At 40.5% G+C, this 19922-nt stretch overlaps 1 protein-coding gene and 1 pseudogene across 1 annotated transcript; one reads left to right on the top strand and one right to left on the bottom strand.

Moving 5' to 3' along the window:
• The first annotated feature begins 6532 nt into the window (after nt 1–6532).
• Nucleotides 6533–18558, top strand: UCHL1 (ubiquitin C-terminal hydrolase L1). The gene is made up of 9 exons (XM_004448720.4): nt 6533–6664; nt 6778–6789; nt 7283–7411; nt 10280–10430; nt 12499–12584; nt 12667–12714; nt 13453–13519; nt 14391–14449; nt 18108–18558. Exons 1-9 carry the CDS (start codon nt 6632–6634, stop codon nt 18192–18194), a joined length of 672 nt encoding a protein of 223 aa, XP_004448777.1. The 5' UTR covers nt 6533–6631; the 3' UTR covers nt 18195–18558.
• Nucleotides 15905–16432, bottom strand: LOC139438661 (ubiquitin-conjugating enzyme E2 C-like; annotated as a pseudogene).
• Nucleotides 18559–19922: the final 1364 nt, after the last annotated feature.

Raw genomic sequence — 19922 nt, 5'->3', positions numbered from 1 at the left:
ATGACTGGAGTCCTTGTAAGGCAGAGAAAATTCAGACACATAGGAGAAAGCCACAGGAGGTGTTCAAGGAGGCAGATCGCCATGAGACGGAGGCAGAGATGCAAGCCAAGAAGCCTCAAGGACTGCAGCAACCCGGCACCAGTACGCTACAGCCTCTGGGAGAAAGCAGGGCCCCGTCAAGACCTTGATTTGGGAATTCTAGCTTCCAAAACTGCAAGACAATAAATTCCAGTTGTTTAAGACAAAGAGGGGGTAGTATTTGTCATAGCAGCCCTAACAAACTAAGACAACTGTGGGCAGTACCTACCACTAGCAATCCTGAACACAAATTGATTGGAAAGGGCTTAATAAAACAGATCCAGTGTTTCCTTGTTTCTAAGATGCACGTTTTTCATGTTTACATATTTCTAGAAGGAGAAACATCTTACAGTTGATGAATATGCCCTGCATTTCCCCCACCCCACTAGAAGCAGTCCTTAAGTTGATGGTTGATCTTAAAGTTGATGGCATTTTTAAAATTCAGGAAACATGGTTTGTGTTGACTTGTGTCACTTTTTGTTTTGTGTCCATTATCTGTTAGTTCCACTCCTACCCCAGGTGTCCCTACCATAGTGTATAGCACAAAAATATTTGTTGAATGAATATATGAAGTAAGGTATAATTCAATGAAAACACGTACTCTCTTCCCTTACATTTATCTTTTTCTTCTTCCAGATATACTTGTGACCAGCCAGTTAATGAACTGCTTTTAGGAAATGGGAAGACAATTGACTTTGCCATGGTAACTAAGTGCTGTGGTTTCTTTGCATTATGTATCATTTTTATTGTGCTATTTTTAACTTGCAAATCCATGGCTATCAGAACATTACTGCTGGGAAACATTATTGATAGAGGAACTGCCAAATAAATTTCAAAATGTTGAGGAAGGACTCTGTCAATAATTGATGCCATACTAATTATAAATTCAAATTAGCCTTAACTCTCAAGGTGGATCATGCATATCAAAGATTCGGGGGACATTTCTGCACCTGGTCATGCACATATTATTTATGTTCTCTTTTTCAGCAGCTTACTTTAACCTGTATTTATAGTGGTAATGTCTGAGGCTCTAGGGTTGCACCTTAAGTGAGTGCAGGCACGAAATTTGAACTTGCACAGGCTTTGAAATCAAATGGGGGTGAGTTCAAACCTTGACCCAGACATTTAGTAGCCATGTGGCCTTCAACAAGTTAAACAACCTTTGTGAGGACTCAGTTTACTTACCTGCAAAATCAAAGTAAAATATGGTTATCAGAGAGCTGGCACAAGGTTTAATAGAGATAAAAGGTACCATATTCTTTGCATATCAATAAAAACTAGTACTCTTTCCTTCCTTGTTTCCCTCTTCGAGTCATTTCTGACTTCAGATAGAAATATCTACTACCCCAATTATTCAGGAAGCACTGCTTCAGTGCTTGAGTATCCTGCCTTCATAAATACACCGTAAACTCTACCCATTCAATCAGTTAGGGTAAGATTCCTTTGTCATTGCAGAGTTATTCTGCCTTTGGGATTTGTGAATGGCTCAAGATTTTTGCCATAAACACATTATTTAGTATATTTTAGATTAGCCCAAAGATTAAAAATCTGTGAAATCACAAATTTGATGTCCTAATTATATATACACACACAGAGTTTTCTCCAATATGCATTAAAACAAAACAAAACAAAATACTACATGTTTGTGCTTCACCTAAAAATCATCTCATGTACTATGATTGGTATGCATGCAGCACATCAACAAAGGAGTCCAAAACTCTTCTAAGTATATAAAGCGAAAAGGAATTTAAAAAACCCTTTAACAAAACTACTCGATGTGCTGGAAGACAACTCTGAGCTGGACCTATAGGATTGACTCTTATAACACTGTGGAACTAACTAGCCAAGGAAACAATGACTCTAAGATTGCCATTGAAACCACTGAATTCAAGAACACACTGTCAAAGCTGTTATCTAGGGATCCAGAATCTGCCATTGCTGATGCTACCACCAGAAATGCCTCCCCAAATTCACAAGTATGTGAATGGACCCTGGACATGGATTCTAGTCTCCAACTATGCAGCATCTCCCTCTCAACATCCAGAAAGCTGAAAGGCAGACATTGGAATGCTGCTTTAGAAAAACCTTGTAGCTTCATGACTTTGCTTGCCAGCAGAAAAGACCTTCCATATAGCCAAAAAAGGCAGAGAGATGGCTTCTGTCACATGTCCACTTTCAAACTGCATACACATATGAATGGTGGAAACAAATTCTTATCAGAACCCTAGCTGCAAGGGAGTCTGGGAAATGTGATTTTTAGCTTTCCAGCCTCTGAAATACAAGAAGCCATGCTTAAAAGGATGTTAGGTGAAAGTCTACTGTATCCATCATAAACCATGTTAAAATAAAATCATTTACCTTGTTTCAGAGCACAAGAACTTTCAAGGAAAAGACAGTTATTAAAACCATTGCAGTTATCTGAGAGTTGACACTTTTGACTAGAAATCCATCAAATGTTTGAACAAAAAATTAGTTCACTATCTCTCAGTTTTGAGCTACAGCCTTAAGTGTGTTCAACTGTTTAACAATGAGGTCTCAAAACCCTACGAAGAAGATTTTTAAAGTGTCCATTCCAAATCTTCATTATTGCTAGAAAAATACTTATGATTAAAAAATCCTACAACTGGTGAACCAGAAATGTCATCTCTATTTATGAACGACAACTTCTTCATTCATTGGTTTTGTTTCTCTACCTGTAAACATATCAGAAGGAACTTAAAATGCTTAGATTTCCTAACAGAAAACCAGGACTATGATTAAAACTAAATTGAATTTCTTGTAGTAAAGATAAAGTGGCATCAACTTTATATTCAAATTATGAACAGCTAAAATATTTGAATATTTTTCTCATGATCTGTTCACAAAGCCAAGTCTGCCTCATTCATACATGTTTGATTTAAAAAAACATTTTTCTTCTGATATTTGTGTGTTCTTCTTTAAATGATTTATAATACTAAGAGCTATGACTTACTTTTCACTTGATATATTTTCCTATATTATTACATATGCTTTTTTACTATAGAGTCAAGAAAAAGTTAATATAAAGATCAATCGTATCATAATTGACCTCAGAGCTTCACACATCTCCTCCTTACATTTAAAGATAGCTTTATTGAGATACACTCACTCATTTAAAGATTTTTTTAGTATATTCACAGCATTGTGCAACCATCCACACAATCCCTACTAAATTTCATCATTTTATTTTTAATAAGCCAATAAAAAAGATGCTCAACATAATATGTCATCAGGGAATTACAAATTAAAGCAACAATAAGATACCACTATGCACTTCTTATAATTGCTAAAATTCCAAACACTGACAATACCAAATGCTGGCAAGGATGTAGAGCAATAGGCACTCTCATTAATTGCTGGTGGGAATACAAAATGGTACAGCCACTTTGGAAGACAGTCTGGCAGTTTCTTACTAAGACTAAACACAGGCTTAACTGTATGATCCACCAATTGGGCTTTGTAGGTATTTAGCCAAATGAGTTGAATATTTATAAAAACTCACATATGAATGTTAATAGCAGCTTTATACATAACTGCCAAAAATTGGAAGCAACTATTTCAATAGGTGAATGGATAAACATACTGTGGTACATCCATACAATGGAGTATTATTCAGCTATTTTTTAAAAAATGAGCTATCAAGCCATGAAAAGACTTAAATGCGTATTGGTAGGTGAAAGCAGCCAGTCTGAAAGACTACGTGCTGTATGATTTAAACTATATGACGTTTTGGAAAAAGGCAAAACTACAGCAACAGTAAAAGGATCAGTGGTTGCCTGGGGTGCAGGGGAAGAGCGGGTGATAGAAATAGCTGGAGTACAGGGCACTCTTAGGTAGTGACACCATCCTGTATGATACTGTAATGGTAGATACATGACATTATGCATTTCTCAAAATTCATAGAACTGTACAACACAGAGTGAACCCTAATGTAAATGATTACTTCACTTAAGGATAATGAACCAGTATTGGTTTTTCAATCTTAACAAATGTACTACACTAAAGCAAGAAGTTAAAAATAGGGAAACTGTGTGAGGAAGCGGGGTATAAGGGAACTATGTATTTTCTATACATTTTTTTTAGGCAAACCTAAAAGTACTACAAAATTTAAGTCATACTTCTGCCATTACACTATTGAAATGCTTATTCATACTTGCATATAACCTTTCTGTCGCCATTCTAATAAAAGCACAAAAAGCAGGGACAAGATCATTGCCAGGTGGCTACAGGTTGAAATTACTCTATTCAGCACCACTTTTTTTAGGTAGAGTCATTTAAATAAGCAATAAAACCAATCCCAACCAGGGCAGCTTGAGGAACACAAAAAGAACAGCGTTTCTGCCTGTTCACCAGCCACTAACCCCACAAGGAGAGCAGATAACTGAGGACTGGCACAACTTTTTCTAAATGCAATTGTCCTAAGAAGGCAATTATTTTTTTCTAAGAGTTCACAAACTGAAATTTGGCTGACTGATATCAAACCTCTTGGCTGCAGTCTCAGCAATACTTATCCCCCAGCCCTTCCCTCTTTTTTAAAAAAAAAGATCAGGATAAGATTTGTCCATGTCCAGTCTCTGACATCTCCCTGAGAGCAGGAAATTTATTCACTTTTCTAATGCTCCTTGTCACACAGCAAGCCCACGATATACATTTGCTTTAACAAAGATTTCTAACAGTGATGTCTGATAGTGATAATCACGTCAACTAATTATTTTGGTAATGACTCTCACCTGCTAACTTCTCCCTGTTCATGCGCACTTAGCTCAAATGTCACTTCCTTTGGGGAAACTTCCTGATCCTTTTGTTCCTGGTGTCTGTATGGCTTGTCTGCCTTCTGTGGCCACAAGGAATGCTTCCATGTGTATTTATCGTGTTCACCTTTGTACCCCCAATTCAAGCTTAATGCCCGGCCCTTCATAGGTACTTAATCAGTATTTGTTGAATGAATAAATGAAGTAAATTGGGACGTAATTTGTTTCTGTTTGAAGGCATTCAATGCAGCCAGCTGTTCTCATACTACCTACCCACCTGCCTTGTTCGTCAAGCCTTTTTTCCCAACAACTTTAGTGAGGCATATTTTACATACCATAAAATTCACCCAGGAAATTCTTCTTATGATGTTTTTCTCTCATTTTGGGGTGTGTTTGTGTGTGTGAAGGTAACATTTTTATGGTAAAAATGGAAAGAAAATAGAAGTGAACCCTAGTGGAATCTTAGAGAATGATCTCAGAGTTTGGTTTACCAGGGTTCACTTTATAATTTTACTTTCCTAATTGTGGCTATAAGCAAAATGAATCCCCCAAAGACTAGGATTCTCATCTGTAAAATAGCACTAACAAGAATTTCTCCATTCAATCCTCTGAAAACTAAATGAGATTGCATCGGACCCACTAAAAATACATTAACTCAAAAACGTAGATTCCTTCCCTTCCCTCTGTCATCTGTCAACCTCTAACCAGGTAGTCTATTCTTTCATTATCATTTTTTTTTCTGAGTTTATTTTTTAAATATGCCCAAACTTCTTGCTTCCTTACTGTTTCTGCAGCTTCTGAGCTTTAGCTTTCCTGGCACTATTTTTACAGATTCCTGCTGCTCTTTTCATTCATTCTTCAGCATATGCTTTTCCTCCATCTTTTGACTATGCTGGTAGAAAAAAAAAATCAACGCACCTGAGATTTACAGAACAGTGGTTTCTTTAGCTGTACTTCCTTTTCTTCTTCATTGGGATTATTCTATTGTGTACTCTATTGTGTGAATTTTGTTTTTTAAAGCCTCCTAGTCTTTTAAAAATGCTTTTCCTCGCGAAATCATACGTATCTTTTCCCTGGATCCGTCTGCTAGAGTCACGGACAGCCTGCCTTCTCTGGGTCTTGTATTACAGTCACACCCCCCAGCTTCTTCAGTCTTCCTTGGCCTACCGGTTCTTCCTCGGGAGTCACATTACATCCGCATTGCTAATGCAAAGGACGTTATGGATCAGGTTATTTTTAATTCTAGGCAGTCAGTTAAAAACGTACCTCGGTACTGATGTGATTAAACATGGAGGATGAATTGTCTAAAGTCAAATGCAAACTGCGAGATTTGGGGGGTATATATTATATTAAATCTATACCTGTTGAATTTGAGCTTTTGCTCAATGCTTCAGAGACAGCTTCATAGAATTGATACAATAGAAAGGGTGGGATTCCAGAAACTTCGCAAAAAAAAAAAAAAAAAAAAAGAGAGAGACTCCATCAAAAGGACAGTTATCCATACACTTAAGGAACACCCTTCCCCATCACCACACCAGATTATCTCACCCGCGAGAGAGACAGCAAGGTTTGGGGGCTCGGCCGTACCATTCCACGCTGCAGTGTGGGGGGATTCGTGCCCATTTGGCTGCGACTGCCGTTTCCCCCTGGCTTGGTTTTGCCCCTGCTCCCCCCGCGCAGGCACCCATAGTGCGTCGGGCCGGCTCCTTATAGCGGCAGCCTGGGCGGCTCCACTGGCTGTTTTTCCTCTTCTCTCGCCGGTGAACGACTTGCTGTTCGCGAAGATGCAGCTCAAACCGCTGGAGATTAACCCCGAGGTGAGCGCCAGGTGCACGGTGGCTTGGGAGGAAGGATAGGGCTGAGGGCCCGACTTCGCCAGGTAGCCAGGCTCACTGGTCTTATTTATTTGTTCTTTGCATTTGCCTTTCAGATGCTGAACAAAGTGAGTGGCATCTCGCGCTGCCTCTGTCCCCAGTCCCCCGAGGTGGGGGCGCCCACCGACCTCGGCTGTTTTTCAGGAATCGAGGCGCTTCCTGCGCGCTCCAGAGGCGGTCGGGCTGGGGTGCGGTCTGGGCACCCCACCCCCCGTCCCCCCACCCCCCGTGCCCCCGTGCCCCCTGCTCTTGAGGGGTGACTCGGCGAAACCCGGCAGGGGCAGATGGAGGAGACCGCGGCCGGGTGCGAGCGCCGGGCGGGGCTCCCGAGGGCGTGGCGCGGGTGGCGCGGCCTCGGGAGTCTGGGCCTCGCGGCGGCCACGTGTGGGTCGCGCTTTGTGCTGTGTCATTGCGCCGAAGGTGGTGGGGGCGGAGTGGGGTCGGGGCTCCTCCCAGCTGGGAGTGGGGGCGCGGAGGGCGAGCGAGTCGGCCCCTCCCTCTGGCTGGGGCCCGGGACTTGCCTGTCCCCGCGCGCCTGGCCGCCCTATCTCCTCTCCGCAGGTGCTGGCGCGGCTGGGGGTCGCCGGCCAGTGGCGCTTCGCGGACGTGCTGGGACTGGAGGAGGAGGCTCTGGGCTCGGTGCCAGCGCCCGCCTGCGCGCTGCTGCTCCTGTTTCCCCTCACGGCCCAGGTAGGGTGCGGGGCACGGGGTGGGCTGCTTCCCGGAGTGAGGCGTTGAGGGCAGGGTAGACTCCCCGCTCCCCTCCGGGGCGGGCCTGGGCGCTCAGACCTGGCAAAACCGCCCCCTCCCGGTGGGGAAGGAAGGGTGCGCTTCCCAGGGAAAGAGGGGCCTACCTGCCCAGAGCTCGTGTTGTAATAGCGTTTATTGCCTCCTCACTTATCCAGCCAGGTTTGCCTAAATATGGAAGAGATACAGCATCCCACTTCCATCATCCCAGTTTTCCAGAGGAATAACATCCGATTTATGAGTTCGCTTAAACGTTGATGCGAACCAGAATGTTCTCTACGTTTATACCTAGAACCTTTTCTGAGCCTCCTGCTTCAAGAAAGGGCTCCTTGTTTCCCTTTGAGGGCTGTGACCCGTCAGCTCCTTGTTTGGTTCTCAGACTCCCAACTTGTTATAAAATGGAGGGAGACGAGCTTGCCTAAATCACAGGAAACAATAGGTACTCTAATTCTTACACCTTCACTGTCTGCAAGGCCTGGGTTTCCATAAAACTTAGGGGCTTTTTCCCCACCTATCCCTTTAACCCCCCTACCCAGAACTTGCTTTTCACTCTTGAATGTGTCTTTTTAAAAAATTCTTAATCATTTGTGTGACTTTCTTCATACCTCCTTTCCCCTCTGTTATCCTTCTTCCTCTCTGACCTTGCAGAATATACAAATTAGGTAGGTATTCGAATAGTCTTGGAAACACCTTTTCATTTCCCTTAGGATGGTCTACCTCCTACAATTTTGCATGGATATATGTACCTCAAAGGCTGAGCCTCAGATGTGAAAAGGTAGCTGAGAACATTGTTGTCTTGCCATTTATGGAATACTACTAATTAGCATGGCCTTTTCTATTTCCTCTCGCTGTCACTTAACCTCTAACATGGGAGTGGTTAAAATTTGCAAACTTGGGGCAACACTCCAAACGCAGAGTACGTTTCCCTGTGGCATCATCACAAGGCTGAATGTGCTAGAAGCATCCTTAACATAAATCAAGCCCCGTGGGAAGTGCCAGGCTTTTCTCCTGGTTGTTGGGTTAAGAGTTGAAGGTTAAAAGCGCACCTATGAAGCTTTTAGATAATCCCACTGACAGGTTTTTATCGCCAAAACCTTTACTTAGGCAAAAGGGAGCTGCCAAATAATAGCAAGTCAAATTAGCTTCCCCATTGACCGAATCCAGTGCAGTCTTCTGTCTCTGTCTCGTCTCTGTCTCGTCTCTGTCTTGTCTCTGTCTTGAGCGTCTCCGAAGGCCTTTCTGATTAGAAGGATCCATGATGACTCGGAGGTTTTGAACAGTACTCAGAAGTAAGGAAGACCTCAGGGAGGCAGTGATGCAGGGCGTTTGCCTTTCAAAGACCCACTGGTCTTTTGCCGAATTTGGCAGCTCTCATAGAGAACATTCTGGTTTAAATAGCTTATTTCTAGCTCAATCCATCAGATTTATTGTGCACTTAGGCTAAACAAACATGTACTGGACCAAACATTGAAGCAAATTAAAAGAAAAATTGAGGTGCATAGGTTGACTTCAAAACAAGCAAATGTGAATTTAGAAAGGATCTAGTTTGGATTCAGAATATTATGAAGTCCTAAATAGATTACTTGTAAAATATTAAGTCCCTATGAAATATTTACAGAAGTGTCTCCACACAAGAGCACAAATAACCTTAAATGATGGTGTTATCCCATTTTTAAAAAAAATTTAAACTACCAAATTGATTGTCCTTAACAATCAATGAGTAACTAGTTGGTGTTTAAGTTGATCTGTGGCTATGGCATTTGTGGGATGAGATGAATCTAAAATCCATGGAAGAGATCTTACTCCTTTAACAGTGTCACAGAGCTTGTTTAAATGTCCATTCCATGTGTGATGCAAGGCTCCTAGAATGGAAATATGTTTCTGGTGTTCTCTGAATTTTGCCAGTTATGGGACTATTGTTTCTTTAGCATTAGCACTCTGGTTTTTAACTGAGAAGTCACACCTTTACAGTTTTTAAAACTGATAAATGAAAGGTCCAGACAAGTCCCCTAAATTACTATACAAAAGCACTAGCAGTTGTTTTGAGGTATCATTTACCATTCTCCTCCTACCCAAATTGCTAATCTGTCCTCAAATGAAGCTGTGTAGCTGGCAAGGCCAGACAAGTGTTACATTCCTTTCTTTTAGGAGGAGAAGTTTTTGAAAATGCACAGCTGAAAAGACCAGCTGTCTCTCCTTCCTTTAAAAAAAAAAAAAAGGGGGTGGGGGTGGGGGTAGAGTGAAATAGTTAATTTCTTGAGTTGCTTTTTCCTCTTAACAGTTAAGAGTTATTTACTTGAAGAGTGGTCTACTTGGATGGAATAGATGTAGAACTTTAAAGAATAGTGAAGTATGATACTAGTTGGTGTTCTTGTTGGACATTTTGGCCAAAGCATAATTGGGATGCCCATGTGAAATACTCTTTTTGTAAGAATTAAAGAAAATAATGGGAAAAAAAAAGAGAAAATATTGAACTGACATGCCGTTTTTTTTCTTTCTTGATTTAATGACACCCTCCATTTCAAGCTAAAAGGTTGCCGTGGTGTCTAGATAAAACCTTGGGTAATATCCAAGGCAGTTACTGCACTGCAGCATCAGGGTGGAGTCTCTGAAGCTCCCAGAGCCCCACAGGCTGGTGTGAGAGTGGGAGGCAGACAGGACACTCTCTGGGCATTGGCCAGTGTCTGGAACCAAGGCTCCTGGTTGCACATCCCACTTGTGTCTCCGTTTAGGAGGGAGAACTTGCTGTGCTGCCATCTGTTACTGCTTTGCATTTTCCCTTGGAAGTATAAAAATCTTTTATATTTGCAGCATGAGAACTTCAGGAAAAAACAGATTGAGGAACTGAAGGGACAAGAAGTTAGTCCTAAAGTGTACTTCATGAAGCAGACCATTGGGAACTCCTGTGGTACAGTTGGACTTATACACGCAGTAGCCAATAATCAGGACAAACTGGACTTTGGTAAGTATGGGTTTTGAGGTCTATTCTCCACTAATTAAACTTGGAATGTGGAGGTCAGAATGCCCAGTTAACCTTAATTTGTAACTCTTCATTCCAAAACCACCAAGGTCTTTTTAGCAAAGTGATTGTCTTAAAATTATTTGAAACCCGTTTAGTCATGGCTTCTTCTTACCCAGATATAATAGTGGATGAATTCTTATTGTTTCTCTTGAGGGAAGGAAACTGATTTACGAAGAAGCATGGTTTAGCATTCTCCATCAAGAGCAGAAGAGTGAGTGATGGCTAGCTTTTCACAGCCCTTCTGCATATGTTCTCCCAGTTTGCAGCCATCCTACATGGGTCTGAAGCAAAGAAAAATAAACAGTTGAGGGAGGGCTGATTGTTCTAGTGATTCCCACATGCTCACATTCAATTCTCAATAATCCTGAAGAATTGGAGACATTAAGCTATGAAATGCCAACAACTAAGACCCACCTTTAATGATTCTGTCTCAAGCAGCAGGAGAACCAACACACCTTAGAGCAGATGGAGACAGGAAAAGAGGGAAGGTTCCTGCAGAGAGGCTTAGCAGCAGGCCAGGTCCCTGAAAGATCCAGCTGTGGACAAAGTGAGGTCAAGGGCTTTAGCCCCTGATGTTCCTACCCCTGATGGATGCTGTAAAGGCCACAGAAGAAGCCAGGCTCAGCCCTTAATCTTGTCAGAGGCACAGTTAACAGCACCAGGCTATGTTAAAATTATATGGCCATTATAGAGGTCAAAAAACTCTTTTGTATGGGGCCAGAGAGTAAATATTTTAGGGTTTGAGGGCTACTTGGTCTCTGCTTTGTCATCCATAGACAAGGTATAAATAAGTAGATTTGGCTGTGTTCCAATAAAACTTTATTTACAAAAATGGGGCAGTAGTTTGCCAACTCCTAATTTAGACAGTAGATGAGGGTGGCTAATAATTGAGTAACTTCAACTAGTAGTCCACACTTTAGCTTTTGGCATGTTGTGTATATATGTATGTATATGTACACACACACGTTTTTTGTTTAAACAAGTGAAGTGTGGCCTGGTATACTTTTGAAGTTAAATGGCTTATATGGCCATAAATAACCAAATCTTCTGGAAGTTGCTTTTTTCAAATATTGGCTTGCCTGAGCAGTATTAAAAATTGTAGCTTGGTTCTCTCTGTTTCTTCTGTAATAAGTCTCACTTCATTTAGAGTACAGCAAGCCTGGGGTTAGCAGCGATTCTGTAATTCTTGTAAGCACGGTAACGATGGTGTGAAACAATCTGAGTCCTAGACTTGTTCAGAGTTAAGAGGATTCCAGTTACTTCCAAATTTTTAATGTTCTCCGTTTAACAAGTTTTTTTTTTAAGATACAAGTTTAGAGATGGAAGCTGAAATTGAGGTCCTTTTTAAAATGTGAAAGCTGTATTAACAGTGTCTCCTTTATCTCTACCCTGAGCAAAAAGAAAACCATTATACCAACAGCCACACAGTTGTCTCTAGACTGGACCATTTGCCTCTTTACATTTCTATTCAAGAGATTTATGTTAATGTCTATCTGGATACCTGAATTACTGAGATTAAATTTTTTTACCCTTAAATAAAAATCTTGGATCCAAAACAGTTATCAGGCTAAAATGTTGCTGTAGAGTCATGTATGCAAAAAAGCGTGCATTGTGCTAAGTGCTAAGATACAATAGATGTTATAGTCCATAAAGTTAGCACTAACAGTTTCACAAATATGTGTTACAAATGGATAAGTGCTGTGAGAAAGTAATTAGGTGAGATTTAAAGATGAGTGGGAGGTGGCTAGGTGAAAGCGGTTGGGGGTGGCAGGGAGCCAGAGGTAAGAAAGAAGTTGGCACTGGAGGAAGGCACATTCCCCTCTGGCTGAAAAGTAGCAAGTTACAGGACAGATTGGGAAAGGGACTGGGAAGGAAGGGCAGCTCTTCCACGTCCTTAAGGATTCAGGTCATTACTCATGACCAGCTATACAGAGGCTTAAATCAGCAGTAAATGAGCCCATTTGCATTATTTTATCTATACTAATACAAAATATTTGTTTTTTAAAAGAGGATGGGTCAGTCCTGAAACAATTTCTTTCTGAAACGGAGAAGATGTCACCTGAAGACAGAGCAAAATGCTTTGAAAAGAATGAGGTAGGATGACACTTTTCAGCATATTGCTGTCTTTGAAATAACACTAGAAGTCCTCATGCTAATTATTTTCTCTCTCTTGCAGGCCATTCAGGCAGCCCATGATGCCGTGGCACAGGAAGGCCAATGCCGGGTAAATGCACGGCCAGGCAGTCCACACGCTACCTGTGTTTCCACTGACATATGCGGGTCTCTTACTGGAACGCAACAAATGGTGTTATCCACCAAGGGCCAATTAAAACAGAAAATTCTATCCAGTGACCAGACCTGTTCATAAAAATGGCTCTTCAGAAATCCAGCTGGCAGTTGACAATAGTCTTCAGTAAATTCAAAGCCATAGTGTTTTGTTTATGGCTAATACCTCTTTTAATGATTGAGCATTTCAGATATTCTTCCCAGGGACTGTTTGGGGAGAGTAAGGTATACTAACAAAAACCGACAATTTCTAGATGTACTGTAATCTGAATAGAACTTCCAAGTCAGTTGGTAAATTAGTTTTTAGTAGATTAAACTGTAGTTGGCTGAACTTGGCTGCTTTTCAGTCTTGATCTTGGGTGAGATACTTATCTTCACTAATCCTTAATTTCCTCCTCAGTAATATGTATATGACAGTAACTAACTCATAGGGTTGTTCTGATAATTACAGCATATCTCCCTTAATGGATTTAGAACAAGGCCTAGTAGATAGGAAATTATTAGTTATAATAAATATAAATTAAAAAATTATAAAATTTATAAGCTTGAAACACTAGCTATAATTTAAATAAAAGTAAACACACCAGTTCAAGAATAATGTTATTCGAATAGCAAGAGAAATTATTTCTACAAATTAAGTTCAAAGTACTCATTTAAATTTTTTTTGACCCATCAGGTAGATGACAAAGTGAACTTTCATTTTATTCTCTTTAACAACGTGGATGGCCACCTCTATGAACTTGGTATGTTTTTCATTCTGTTCTACAGTCCCACATAGTTTCATGCATTCTTCAGGTTTATTCCTTTTACAGTTATGGCCCTTAATATGCTGTAATCAGTGAAGCCAAAACAAGGTGTTTTCATGAGGCACTTAACCCTTTATCCTATGCAGAATGCCCCCGTCAAGGCAGCTGACTTGCCAGATGAGCGGCTTTAGTCACAGACCAGTGAAGAGAGGAGAGAATAGATTAGCACCAGTTCAGTACATACGTGTTCACACTGTGTTTCCACCTCCCCTACCATAATATTACCAATGATGAATCCCAGCTCATCTTTTCGAGCAAAAAAACACTTTTGGGAAAGCATTAATGTCTGAGTGTGGTCCTGTTTATGTAAAAGGGATTTGAGCATCTTGGGGTGATTTCTGCTAACTTGCTTATGGCAATAAGAAATTTTATCTGTGTTGGAAGATTCATCCCCATTTTATTAATAGAAAAGACTGCTCTATCAAATCAGCAGAAGACTATACCTATGGTCAAACGGGAGAAGGAGTCTTGGGACAGCAGTCACTGAGGGCCAGATGAAATCTCAAGCATCCCTTCTTGTCGTCACCTTTCTTGTACCTCAGAGTCTGCATCTGAGTTTTACTGTGGTCCTTCCTAAGAGAAGGGGGCACAAGTCCTGCTGACAGGGTAGCTGGATTGGGTTTATTTGGTCTCATTTATTGCAGATTAGAATTGCCTGGGCTGGATATTTAGAAACACTGGAACATCATCTCCAATTTGTTGCTTCATAATCTTTGTGGGAATAGTCTATAACTTTCTCTGGGCTGGGTAAGCACAGTGGCCAGAAAATGTGCAGAGAAGATTGATATGGCTGGCTTCTCTGTTGCAGATGGACGAATGCCTTTCCCAGTGAACCATGGTACCAGTTCAGAGGACTCATTATTGCAGGTAATTCTTGGAATCTCTCTCTCTGCACCAGGGACCACCTTTCTTTAACCAAATTGTCTTTTTCAAAGTGTTAACATTTTTTCAGTAAAGCCAGCACCAATAATCTGGATTAGTAGCAGTCTTTAAGGCTAATCTTCAGTGATTCTTTCTACCTTATTTTACTTTATGGTGAGTGACTTTAAACAGGATCCTTCAGAGCAGCACTGACTAATCTGTGTTGTACGCTGTCTTTAACCTACAGCCAGAATTGGTCTGAAAGCTAGTGCTTTACTTCCTTGTGGGATTAAGGTGGCTATTGTCACATTGTCAGATTACAACACAGCTAACAAGTCACAGAACAGCAACCTGAGTCTTTCATAATTCCTCTAAGATGGCTGAATTTAGTTCAGTCTTTTATTTTGTGTGCTATACATTCTGGCTAGGCAATTAAATTCAGGATTTTTTCCTTCCCAGATACCTCACTGTTATGAGACTAGAGTAGCAGATTCAAAATGTGCCTGACAAAAATCTTAAGGTCCAGGATCACTGTGTTGCCATCCTAATACAAGGGACCCTAAAAACCTCTTAATTCTGGACTAGAAATGAATACCTAGAATTGAAATGATTTGCTGTTATAAGGAGAAACTGCTTAATTATAGTAAAAGACAAAATGAGGCCAAGGTATAAGTACATTTGTAGTAATAATAGCTAATTTCTTGTGGGTCCTTATTGTTCGTAGACTTAGGGTCTGCAGATTTTTTCTGTAAAGTTCTAGATAGAAAGTATTAGGCCTTGCAGGGCATACAGTCTCTATTGCAAGTATTCGTCTGTACCATTAACAATTCCAAAGCCACTGTGACTCCAAAACAGGTATAGACAATACACACATGAGTGTGCATGGCTGTGTTCCAGTAAAATTTTATTTATGAACTTTTTATTTACCAATCCAGCAGCAGGCTGGATTTGGCTTGCAGGTCCATAGTGTGCTGACTCCATGCTAAACTCTGTTCTAAGTGATTTGTTATGTATTACGGAATTCTTAACTAATGATGCTGTGAGGTAGATATTATCTCCAGTGTACAGATGAGGAAACTGAGGTTCAGAGAGGTTAAGTAATGTCACGGTCAATGTCTTAAATGGCAGAGCTATGGTTCAAACCGAGTCTGCCTGCCTCTGGAGTCTGTGCTTTTAGCCACTGCACAATAATTTTTTTTTTCCCCTAAAAACAATGCATTTATTTAATATATTCATCACAAGAGCTTAATTTAAGAAACAACCTAATTTAAAAAACAAAAATGACACTTCTAATATAGAAAGAAAGAACAGACCATCTCAGGAAAAAAATAAAAAGGTAACACAAAGAGGTTAGACAGTCTGGGTCAGAGCTCTTGACTGAAGGCTCTCTTTGAGTAGACCTCTTGCAGGTACTTTAGTACCAGGATTGAACCCAGGACCTTGTATGTGGGAAGCAGGAGCTCAACCACGTGAGCAACATCTGCTCCCCTGTAGGTACTTCTTGAAGGCTATGGGGGTTTTCCAAAGCTCGACAGCAAGTGTGTTCAAAGGGCTATCAATGTTGGACTCTCCCAGCAGGGTGTGGATGGAGAGGAGGATGGTCCTGATGTCACACAAGGCAGACCATTTTTCCTTCAGGATGTCTAGGCAGATGCTGCCCTATGTGTCCACGGCGGGGTGGTAACAGGGCATAAGGAACTTCACCGTGGACACGTGGGGGTAGCCGCCACCAGGGAACTCCAGGGAGAGCTTGTACCTCAGGTCTGCATATCCTGTGCCAGCTGCTCCATGGATGGTTCCCACCCATTTGAAAAGGTGGTGTGATTCAGGGAAGGCCGAAATACATTTGTGTCAGACATCATGAGAACCGTCAACTTCTGCTGGAGCCTCTTGGCCGTGGAGCCCCAGGTGGCTTCCCCGCTGGACTCAGCCCCCTTACTGGGTGACGGTGAATCTGGCAGCGGCTGGGTCGTGGCTCTGGGACGCCATCTGGACAGCGCTGGCAGGGAGACCTAAGCTTGGTGAACACAACTGCAACTGCCAATACTACTGTTCTTTATACTAAGCCTGTCTTTTGGACATCATAGGCCTGATAAGCTCAGGGTGCTGATGGACCAAATTTTGCCAGTCTTAGGAGGGAGGGTCACTTTTCTCTAGTCTGCTGTCATAAACACCAGAGATCAGTTAAAGCTAATCCTTGAGTTTTAAGGGGTTTATGAAAATAGTAGAAGCGACAGACCTAGAGAAGAAAAAATGAGGGTAGGGTATTTGCATGAGAAAGTCAGAATTTCTTTGTGGGAGAGAATAAAGGATGGAGGCAGAATTTCTGGAGTTGATGCATTTGAGGGAAAGATCCTGGTCGTAGTAAAGCCTCTAAGGTACATACTCATCTATTCCTGTGTAATGCTACAAACTGCCTCACATAGAATATCTAAAACTTAAATGAGTAGAATTTGAGATGTGGGGAAGGTAAAACTTTGTTTTTTTTTAAGCTTCTCTAATTAGAATCTCATTTGAAATTGAGTATAAACCAGCATCTTATTTAGTAAAAATTCTTATCAAGTAAGGATGGTTTTATATAAAGATGTTTTAGGTTGTCTAAACTATATATTCAATTATTTTTAAATCAGTAGGAAATATATAAACTTAGCCCAAGTATTAAAAAGTCAAATGACTTCGCTCACTGTAAGAAAGTTGTCTGTCTAGGATGTGGCTCCTTAAAGATATATACTTAGTCAACACTTTGGGTCCTGTGGGAAAATCCTAATTTAGGGAAGAGATACCAATTTATCAAACATTTTGATAGAGAATGAAATATAGATGTCAACCTACATTTAATATTTGAAGGTTTGTCAAAGTGGTTCCAAAGAAGGAACACTGAAGAGTCTCCAGTGTAGGCCCCAACTCCTCATTATCATCTAGTCTCTTTCTAGACTTTAGGAGCTGCTGTTCCATCTCTAAGCCATGGCGTTTTCTCTTTCCTCTTAAAGGTTCTGTTCCTGCGATGGTTTGTGGAGCTACCTTTCTGCTGAGTACACTGACATTTTTACAGATTGAACTGAGCCTTTGATCTTTATGATCCCAAGGCATTTAAATACTAGAATTCAATACATAACGAACATTGGGATCAATTTTTTAATTTATTAATCTTTGTAATCTAGATTAGAATTAATACATAATTCCCATTGCATTATCCGTGATCCATTACTTTTCTGGGACTGGAATGCCAGGTATTCACACTTACATTTAAGGCCTTTATGTAAAATCCTCACTTAGAAGAGATTTGCCTCAATCCTGGAAATTTTTGAGTTAAACCTTTTTCTCTCAGGCCCTCTTATAGAATAGAAATCAATTTTCTGTCTCATTAGAGTTGAGGAAAAGAACATTTGGTTCTCTTATAAAACCAGGCACTTAAAGGAGGAAGAAGCACGGAGCCATTTGGTGGAAGTAAAATGAGATCTTCAATGTTGGTCCTTGTTTTCCCAACTCTTGATTTTTTTTTTTTAATTCTCTTACTTTAAGCTCTGGTTTTCAAGTTTCATGAAAGACTTAGAATTGATGAGGATGAACATTGAGCATGAAATGGATCTTGGAGGTCCTTCCTTTTGAAACATTCATCCTGTGCAGTTGCTGTTTCGATGTTAATGACCTTCCTTCTTTCCAGGACGCTGCCAAGGTCTGCAGAGAATTCACTGAGCGTGAGCAAGGAGAGGTCCGCTTTTCTGCTGTGGCCCTCTGCAAGGCAGCCTAATGCCCCACCGAGGGACTTCTGGTTTCCCCCTTCCCTTCGACATGAAAACCTACAGCTATCAATGCAGTCTAAAATGCTTCAGTACTTGCAAAATACAGCTGTTCTCTTTTGGTTCTGCAGAGATGCTCTTACCCTGAACCACACCCAAGCACTAGCAGAGCTCATCTGTTGAGCAAGCAAAGTTTGGTGTAAGCTTCAGTTGGCAAAGCATTTCCCCCCAGATGCCCTAGTGTATGTCTTGTACCTTAATACATAATGCTTTAAATGCCTACTTTGGTTTGTGTCTGTAAGGTAAAGCCTTGGATGTGGTTTAATTGTTTGTCTTTAAAAGGAATAAAACTTTTCTGCTCAGAGATCAGTGAAATTGGCTTACTTTCTTTTTATATCCCCCCCAGTATCTCAAAATATATTGATGGTAATATGTGAATGTCTTACAAGCAATTCATGTAGAAAAAAATTGTTTCCCCTGTACTTTGGTTTAGTGTTACTAGACTTTTTTCTATTTATGTTCCGATATTTACCTGTAGAAACTAGTTTTTAATATTTTATATGGGCTTTAAGAACTGTTTTAGATTTACAAAAAAAACTGAGAAGAGTACAGAGATTCCACATACTTCCTCACCAGATTAAACTATTAATACTTTACATTATTATGGTACATTTAAACAATATTGATACTTTATTAACTGATACTTTATTTTTTTAGTTTTTATGTAATATTTTTTTTTTTCCCCCTGGGATCCTATCCTGGAGCACACTACAGTTAATATGTCTCTTTAGGCTACTCTTGGCTATAACAGTTTTTCAGACTTGTTTTTGATGACCTTGACAGTATTTTGTGGGGAAGCCCCTCTGTTGGAATTTGTGTTTTTTTTGTTTTGTTTTTATAAGACTGGGGTTATGTGTTTTTGGGAGGAAGACCATGGAGGTAAAGTGCCATTTTCATCAGATATCGTGGGTACGTGCTAGCAACATGATGTATCACGCTATTAACCTGGATCACCTGGTTGAGGTAGTGTTTGCCAGATTTCTTGAACACTGCAAAAATATAAGCCCCCCCCTTCCATACTGTGCTTATTGGAAGGCAGTGGCTATGCACAGCCCACACTTAGCATGGGGAGTCATGCGTCGCCTCCCCGAGGGTAGAGAATCTAGATAAATGATTCTGCAGTCTTCTGCATGGGAGACGTCTCTTCTCCCCCATTTACTAATTTATTCGATTATTTTTTTTAATATCAGTATTGACTTGTGGGTATTTTACTGCTTTGGGTTATAATCCTTTACTATATTTTGTTCAAATTGTTCTGTTTTGACCAATAGGTGCTCCTTCAGTTTGCTGCTGTGTCTCTGACATATATCAATGTAGGGTTTTTATTTTTTGTTTTTTTAATTCTATTTTTAGGAGGTACCAGGGATTGAACCCAGGCCTTGTATATGGGAAGCAGGCACTCAACCACTGAGCTACATCTCCCCAGTGGGAGTTGTTTTATTTGTGTTTTGTTTTTATGGAGTATGGGAGATCGAACCCAGGGCCTCATACATGGAAAGCAGGCGCTTAACCATTTGAACTACATCTCCATTTTTTTTTTTTTGAGCACTTTCTAGAATTTATTAGATGTCTTTGTTATTGTACCAATATCTATAAAATAGAATTTATTAGTATCTATAGGCATGTATTAAAGATTAATGAGAAATTGATACTTAAATTTAACAGTTGCTTTCTAGTTA

This window comes from Dasypus novemcinctus, chromosome 1 (assembly GCF_030445035.2).
Source record: "Dasypus novemcinctus isolate mDasNov1 chromosome 1, mDasNov1.1.hap2, whole genome shotgun sequence".
In the NCBI taxonomy this organism is placed as follows: Eukaryota; Metazoa; Chordata; class Mammalia; order Cingulata; family Dasypodidae; genus Dasypus; species Dasypus novemcinctus.
This window is presented reverse-complemented; position numbering and strand designations above follow the sequence as displayed.